This window comes from Passer domesticus, chromosome 4 (assembly GCF_036417665.1).
Source record: "Passer domesticus isolate bPasDom1 chromosome 4, bPasDom1.hap1, whole genome shotgun sequence".
NCBI lineage: Eukaryota > Metazoa > Chordata > Aves > Passeriformes > Passeridae > Passer > Passer domesticus.
In genome coordinates, this window is record NC_087477.1 from 24,586,933 (window position 1) to 24,595,304 (window position 8,372).

The 8,372-nt window shown below is 45.5% G+C and overlaps 1 protein-coding gene across 3 annotated transcripts; it reads left to right on the forward strand.

Annotated features, from left to right (window-relative positions):
* The first annotated feature begins 8 nt into the window (after nucleotides 1-8).
* NUDT9 (nudix hydrolase 9) lies at nucleotides 9-6,524 on the forward strand. Of its 3 annotated transcripts, none has more exons than XM_064416609.1 (8): nucleotides 9-96; nucleotides 1,501-1,737; nucleotides 2,734-2,829; nucleotides 3,328-3,414; nucleotides 4,317-4,428; nucleotides 4,594-4,740; nucleotides 4,989-5,073; nucleotides 5,506-6,524. In XM_064416609.1, exons 2-8 carry the CDS (start codon nucleotides 1,544-1,546, stop codon nucleotides 5,679-5,681), a joined length of 897 nt encoding a protein of 298 aa, XP_064272679.1. In that variant the 5' UTR covers nucleotides 9-96; nucleotides 1,501-1,543; the 3' UTR covers nucleotides 5,682-6,524. The 3 variants fall into 3 exon arrangements, with proteins under 3 accessions (XP_064272679.1, XP_064272678.1, XP_064272677.1); XM_064416608.1 differs by lacking the exon at nucleotides 9-96 and adding an exon at nucleotides 514-659; XM_064416607.1 differs by lacking the exon at nucleotides 9-96 and adding an exon at nucleotides 550-902.
* The last annotated feature ends 1,848 nt before the right edge of the window (nucleotides 6,525-8,372 follow it).

The window sequence follows — 8,372 nt, forward strand, 5'->3', positions numbered from 1 at the left end:
TGGGCGGTGCGAGGCCGCGCGCGTGCGGGGCTCGTCTTCCGGGTTCCGCAGGGAGGGACAATAACCGGGAAACGGAGACGCCCACCTTGGGATAAGGTTGTTGATTAAAGTGAAAGATATGAAAGAGAAAAGGTTATGCTCTACTTCCCCGCGGGGAGCAGGGCTTCCGCACGCACGTCGGTCGCTCCGGAAGGCAAACACAACGAATGCCCTCCCTTCCCTTCCTTATGTTTTATGTCTGAGCTGCCGTCATGTGGCACGGAATAACCCTTTGGTCGGTCGGGTTCGCTGGCCTGGCTGTGTTCCCTCCCAGGATCTTGCCCACTGACAGGGCTGGGAATGCTGGGGACGGAGCGCTGATGCTGTGGGAGCGCTGCCCACGGCATCCAAGACACGGCTGTGTCACCAACCCTCCCCTGAGCGCCGGCGCTCGTCCGGCTCCGCGGGGCTGCCTCGGCCGCGGAGCTCCGCCCCAGCAGAGCCAGCACCGCGGGGCTGCCTTGGCCGCGGAGCTCCGCCCCAGCAGAGCCAGCACCGCGGGGCTGCCTTGGCCGCGGAGCTCCGCCCCAGCAGAGCCAGCACCGCGGGGCTGCCTTGGCCGCGGAGCTCCGCCCCAGCAGCGCCAGCACCGGGCGCTGCCATTGACGCCGCTCCCGCCGGTGCGGGGCCAGCCTGTACAAAGGCGGGGCAGCAAGGAGCGGGATCAAGGGGCGGCATTCCGAGCGGGATCCTGCAGCGGCATCCTGCAGCGGGCTGCCTCGCTGCCCGGCCCGGCCCCGGGGCTGAGGCGGAGGCGGGCCCGTGGCGGCGGGGCCGATGCCGCTGCTGGCCGGGGCTCTGCCGCGGGTGGTGGTCGTGCTCTCGTTCTCCGTCCTGCTGAGGGCGCGGGGCGCTGCCCACAGGTACTGCGGGCCGCGGAGCCCGGAGCGGGCCGCCGTGTGGCTGCCGGCGGTCGGCGGCCTGCTCCGCCGGGAGCGGCTCGGCCGAGATGCCGGGGCTGCCGTACAACCCTGCCCGCCGAGCTCGGCCGGAGTGTCCCTCAGGGTGTCCCTCCGTGGGAAAGGCAGGCGGGGCTGTCACCTAAAGTGGTGTAATTACTGCAAAGTGCAAGAGGGGTTTTGCTCTTTGCCGCGTTTCTGTTAAAAGGTTTTTGTTGTGAGCGTCAGGCGTTTCGTGAGTTGGGTGTTAGGGGGAATTTCTTGTAATTTCATTAGGCGTTGGAATGGGCTGCGCAGGGAGGTGGTGGAACCGCCATCCCCAGAGGTGTTCAAGGAAAGGCTGGACGTGGTGCTCAGTGCCATGGTCGAGGTGACACGATGGTATTTGTTCATAGTTTGGCCGCAGTGATCTCAAAGGTCTTTTCCAACCCAATTGTTTCTGTGAAAGAGCTGAGTCTATTCCACTTGCTGTATTGTACTTTAAAGACTGGGGATTAAAAAGCATGTTAAAACGTAATGAATAAGATTTTTTTTGTTGTTTTTTTCTTTTTTTTTCTTTTAGTAATTTATCTGCAAGCTGTTGGTCCCGTCTTCGTCCTGTAAACATGTTCAACAGTTATAATGTGAAGTTCCACCACAGAAAAGCTCTCACCTCCCCATATCCAGGATCACACGTTGAGCGTAGCCAAGTTCCTGGAGATAAAGTGGGCTGGCAGACTGAGTGGGAAGATTACGATCCTGTGGAGTACACTGCAAAGTCTGTTTTGGCCGGACCCACTTGGGCAGATCCCCAAATCAAGTGAGTGGAAATGGTGGCTCTTTTCCCCTGTGAGCAGGAAAGCAGGAACTAATCCTGAATTAACAAGTGATGTGTGGTTCCACAGTGGTGTGTGGAAATTAGAGAACTGAGTACTTGGATTGTTGTGAAGGTCTTTGATACATGATTTTACTGAGCTGGTGATTAAGATTGGAATAATGGACAGCTGTTGATGCTGTGTTTCTCTGTGTTGTGAGCTAAATAAAATCTAATTCTCTTTAAGAATTTGGAAGAACATTTTAGCAATACTCTTGTTTATTCATGGTTGGAATGTAACATGAAAAAAAGAAAGTGTAATTATAGTTTTTGAAAGGTGCACTCTGACTCAGGAAATGTGAAAGGTTGAACTAATTACAGATTTTTTTTTTTTTTTGTGATTGTGTAACAATGTGGGTGTCAGTTCTTCTGTCTTGAGTAACAACGGATAAGACAACAGGCAAATAGCCTCATGTTGCCAGGGGAGGTTTAGATTGGATATCACGAAAAATTTCTTCACCAAAAAGTTTGTCCGGCACTGGAACTGGCTGCCTAGGGAACTGGTGGAATCTCCATCCCTGGAGGCATTTAAAAGATATCTGGATGTAGCACATGGGGGCATGGTTTAGTAGTGGGCTTGGCAGTGCTGCATTGAGCTTGGTGATTTTAGGAGTCTTTTCCAACCAAAATGATTCTGTGATTCTACACCTCTAATCTTAACAAAAACACTTTTGAAACACTTTGTCCAAGTGAAGATTTAGAGAGATGCAATATTAAATACTTTAGTTCTGCACTTTTGCTTACAGAACTAGATACAGAGGGACTGTAATCAGAAAAGGTTAGGACTTCATGGCCTCCTTTAGAAAAGGGAGGGCCTGCAACTCCAGTTCTGGTAAAAGCTGCTCATTAACACACTCAAAGGGGTGTTGCTGGTCTGATGGCTGGCATAGAAGCTTTTGTGTTTTGTAATTTGTCTCTATTAAATTCTTATTTGCCACACAGCGATGAAGGTTTTTCTCCCAAATTCAATGAGAGAGATGGAGAAGTGGAGAGGAAGAGTCTGAATGGCTTGTACGTGGTCGAAAATGGGAGACCCCGGTGAGTGTGGGGTTTTTGTTTGTATTTTCATTTCAGTTCATTTCAGTGTAGTTTCAGTTCTCTTACAGTTCTGTCAATACATGGTACTTGCTAGGACAAAGCCAACAGAGAAAAATGGAGTTTAGTTTGATGAACCTAAGTTGGTGAATGAGAAAAACGTGTTGTGTCTCTTGCCCTTTAAAGCATATATATGCTTTAACACAAAATATGTGTTGCTGTCCTTCCCTTTTTTGTTATTTAATCTTGATTTGTGTTTTTTTGAATTTGTTTTGGTTGGGGTTTTTTTTGTTTGGTTTTTCTTTTTTTTGGTACAATGTTTTGAATGTGGGGAAATAAATACATCTAATGTGTTAAGGGTTTGGAAATTTAGCAGAAAATAAACTCCCTTTAATTTCAGCTGGTCCTCAGAGATGAGAGTAGCTGGGTGTGGCTGGGCTTAATTTCCAGTTGGAGCCAGTTCAGGACTACATGAGTCATGTACTGTGGCTTTTATTTCAGCAATCCAGTGGGAAGGACTGGCCTCACTGGCAGAGGATTGTTGGGGCGCTGGGGACCAAACCATGCTGCTGATCCTGTTGTAACCAGGTAAGGGGCAGGTAACTGCAAGGGATCCTGCACGAGAGGAAAAACCCGTGCATTTTGCTTTTTTTCTGCTTCTCTGGGCAGGATATTACTTTTCATGGCCCTTTTCTCTGTGTGTTTTCTATGTGTAAGCTCATTCTGCTTTTGTTAATATAAGAAACACTAACTTACTTAAACACTAGACTTAGTCTGTGATAGGAGGAGGTGGGATTAGGATGGTCTTTGTGTCACTGTATGCTTTGTTTTGATGTGCTTTTCCAGCAGGATGTGTGTACATGCTAACCATTGTACACAAAGTATTCAGAAAAGATTGTGTGGTTAACAGAAGTGTGAACTAGAAAGTGCAATGCTGAAGACAGAACCATTGTGGAAAATCATCCTGATGCATTTTACTTCTTCTGCTTTCCTGAAGGATGCCAGTGCTACTGAGTTGCTTCCTTGAAAATGAATGTTGGATTTCTTTTTAATTTTATTTTTTGCTTAGACAGCTTTTTGCTCTGCCTATTGGTAGTTCTTAGTTCTTTACTGAAGGCAATGGTGGCTGCTTGTGGCTTTGTCCTGGTACTGCTGCAGCTTGTGTGACCATTCTGTTCCAGCAGAAACAATCTCATCCTCTTGGTATGAACTAGCACAAGTGCAGCTCGGAGAGCTTTCAGAGGAGCTGCTGCTACCAGCCTGGCTGCAGAAACATGCCTCATGGGCATTTTCTGCCCTTGTGGCTGAGGAAAACCCTCATTGTTCTGTCCTTGGTTGCAGTCCTGCTGGATGGCATTTGTTGGTCATCCCAACTGTTCATTCTCTGCTTTGTTTGTCACCACACAAAGGTTGCAGTGCCTTGCTCTTCCTCTCTCAGGCCCAGGTGTCAAGAAGCAGCGCAACATATTCTTGTTTATCATTTTCTGCAGGTGGAAAAGGGATGGAAGTGGCAATAAAGTTGCTCATCCAGTTTCTGGCAAGAACATCTTGCAGTTCGTAGCCATCAAGAGGAGAGACTGTGGGGAGTGGGCCATTCCAGGGGTAAGGGCAAAGCTTCAGAGGCAGCTGGCATTTCCCTGCTGGTGAAGCCATGAGGCAGATGTGGCACATGTGTGATGCAAGTGGATGTAATATACTAAGAGCTAGGAGTTAAAATGTGTAGAATCTGAGTGATAGTAATTTTTTGTTTGTTTCCCCCTCTCTAAGGGGATGGTGGACCCAGGGGAGAAGATCACTGCTACTCTGAAGAGAGAATTTGAGGAGGAGGCCCTGAACTCTCTGCAGAAATCCCCTGAGGAGAAAGCAAAATTGGAGAAGCAGCTCCAGAAGCTGTTCAGCCAGGAGCACTTTGTGGTGAGCTCTGTGTCTCTTGTGGTGGCCTTTTGAGCTGTGCATGTAACTCACAGCTGTATGAAATCTGAAGAAGTGCAGCTGAAATGAAAATAAGTTGCGATGCTCATCTTCTTGGGGTGTAGGAAATTGAAGGGACTGTTGAAAACTCTGTGAGGGCAAATGTCTCAGAGAGAAAGGAAAAAGTCTGACTGAATCCACCTCCTTTGTTTTGACACTGAGCTTGTTCTGGTTTGTTTGGGGCCTTACAGGTGTACAGAGGATATGTGGATGACCCTCGTAACACTGATAATGCCTGGATGGAGACAGAGGCTGTGAACTATCATGATGAAACAGGTAAATATCTCCAGGCATGCTCTTAGTTTCCTTTTACTCCATATGTTTGTTTGAAATTGGGGCTGTTGTTGAGCTGAGCATGGCAGTGAAATCAGGGGAGCATGAAAGTCAGGTGTAAAATATGGGACTAGATTCTTAAATTGATCTGTTATCTTGGACTCCCATTTTTCACCTGTAAGATAAATCAATCTACTTAGATGCTTCTGATGTGTTCAAGTCAGAGACTTCATGCAATGACATTTCCACTGAATTTTGGATAGTAGGTGCCAGTTGTGAAGTTTCACATGTCACTGGTCCTAGATTTATTGGTCCCCCAAAATAGTGGAGATTGTGAAGGAGCATTTTGGAAGGGCAAAACTAACAGGATGTGAGAGGGGGAAAAGCAGGAAGAAAATATGCAATAGCATGTTCTAACTCTTGTTTTGTGAACAGGTGAGACAATGGATAACTTGCCTCTGGAAGCAGGTGATGATGCTGGAGTTGTGAAGTGGGTTGACATCAGTGAGAAGCTTGAACTGTATGCGAGTCACAGCTACTTCATCAAGCTGGTGACAGAGAAACGGGGAGCCCACTGGAGTGAGGATCCTGGCTCTGAGTGCCACAAGTGATGGAAACTGGGAACAGACAGACTCTGAGAGCAGAATATGTTTTCCAGCCTTGAAACAGATGTCCTTGTCATCCCCAGTGAAAATTCTGTGAAATTCAACTGGGAGAAGCACTGGACAGTGATAAACAGAGGCTTTTTCAGAGACTTCAGATTGCTTCTTTTGATTTCTTAGCTAGTGTGAAACGAGAAGAATGTGGAGCCCTCGCTTTGCTTTCTTGGCTTCATTATTTGCAGCTGTTTCATAATGTCTGCACATCTGCATGGCAGCACTGGCATTCTGACTGGTGGTAGTTCACAGGCTCTTTATTTTTGCACTGATTCCTTTCAGGAATATGAATCCCTAAGGAATGAGAGACTTGTAGGATAACCTGAATAATGACTTAATTTAAGTGCTGCATAATAAAGTGAAATTTATTTTCTGAGTCATTTCACTTAACATATCTTTGCAGGGATTTTCCACTTTGAGAGATCAGTTTTCACATTCAATTACTTTTTAGTTTACAGTGTGGCTGGGATTCACATCAGAATGTGTGACTGTGCCTCTGTGTCAAAAGAAATCGTGACTGATTTGAGGAGCTGAATTTTGTTGTTCCTTCTCTTCCCACGGCTTGTGGGGTACAGTACAGCTGTTGTGGGGACTGCATCATAAACAGAATCACTGGAAAGAGCAGCTTTGAAGTATAATCTTGTAAATTGTGCTGGTTTCTTACCCGACAGGTGATGTGAATAACTTGCAGTCAGGAGGCTGATGAAGGCTTTCTATGTCATCTGTGCTGCTAACAGGGGCTGCACAGCAGTTGCTGACATTTCTCTCTGTGTTTTTAATAAATTGCTGTTAATTGTGTACTGGTGTCAGGAGTTGGTGAGAGTGACAGCTGAAAGTTGATGTTGAGACCTGAGGACTTCAGGAATTTTGATTCATGTGTAGGAGTAAGTTGGTGATAAATGTCATGGTCTGGAATTACCTTGTGTAACAGTATTGTGACACACTCATGCACTGTTGAGACTTTATCCACATCCTGCTTAACTAATTAATGGGTTTAGGACTTTCTCCTTTTCAACCCTACCCCTGCCTCCCAATCAGCTAGTGAAACCTGCAGGAGTTATGGGTGTTCATGCAGGAAACCCTGGGAATCTTGCAGAGTTATTAGTATGTTCTTTTCAAAGGAAAAGGTAATGTCAAAAGATATTAATTTTTCTTTCAGTCCTTGCTCACCTCTTCCTGCCCATCTGATTTCTTCTGTGATGTGATGCATTGTGCAGAGTAGACTCCCAGAAAGAAACCCAACTCCAGTGTGGTTGGGTTTTGAAAGCATGATCCACAAGAGCAGACCCTTCTTAGAGAGTCAGGGGATGTGGATCTGCAGTCTCTATATACAGTTTTTAATACTCTGTCTTGCATCAGAAAACCACAAAATGTCATGAATCATGACTTCTTCAGATGTTTTGGGTGATTAGTTTACTTCTCAGCTGATAAAAACTGTGGGGGGTTTTTTTGTTTTTTGTGTGTTTTTTTTTTTTTTTTTTTTTTTTGTTTTTCTTTTTTTTGTAACAACTCCTACTAATCCTTAGAGGACTGATAGGTTTGGCAGTGGAAATGTGTTATGAAAAGAGTATTTGTTATTTTTTCACTGTGGATAGTCTAACTGTAGCGATGCTGGAGGAGTAGTCAGGTGACAATACTGAGAGTACAGAAGCTGCAAACTGAGAGACAGCATAAATTCTTTTTCCTGAAGAAATGGGAATTTGTGGGTTAAAGTCATTACCTTTTGAGGCCAGCTGTGTACTGGCAGTGTACTTGCAGTTTGAGAGCAGTGCCACCCAACTCTGTGTGGGCTAAACAAAAAACAGAGGAAATAAGCAATAGGCTGCAGCCAGGCTGGAAAAGTCCTGTCAAAATTACTTTCTCTCCCAAGACATTTGAAGTCCCAGAGAAAGGATCTTTTCCAAATGGAACTAGCATAGGAATGTGCTTTTGAACATGCCACCCAGGTTGAGATATTTACACACTGCTGTGTAATGTTGCGGAATGTGAAGTGAGCAACAAGTCAGGATTATGGAAAAAAATGGCAGTGCTAGGAAGTAATCGCTGGTTTGTAAGAAGTCCTTGTGTTGAAAATAATCACAGCTTAATTCATTGTATCCCAGGGCATCAGCCTGGTGTTGTATCCTATTATTATCAGCCTTTACTGGTTCAAGAGCAAATTAGCAGAGGGAGATGGAACTTCCACTAGTTAAGCTACCAAAATAGCATTTCTGACTCCCTTCTTTTGTTTGGAGAGGTGACGTGGTTCATGCAAAAGGTGTTTGCTGTTCATCCTTTTTAGGAATAGGATTTGGGGCTTTTTCCTTAAAGCAGAATATGCCTGGAATGTTTTCAGTGAAGTGCTTGCCTTAAAATCACAAATTTATGGGGATTCGGGAATAATCTCATCCTGTTCTGGGTTTTTTTTATGCTTAAATTGTGCTTCTTTTGAGGAGAGAAAAAGATGGGCAAAGGTGAAAGGAACAATTTTCTTCAACAAAGTTGTGACAAAACCCATTTATCCAATAGACTTCTATTTTATTTGAGACTTCTATGCAGCACGTTAAGCTGACAATACAGTGAGTAAAGGAAACAGGCCCCATTTCAGTGGGTGATAACATCTACATTCTATAATTCTACTGAAGAGTTTTGTGAACAGCTTAGTCA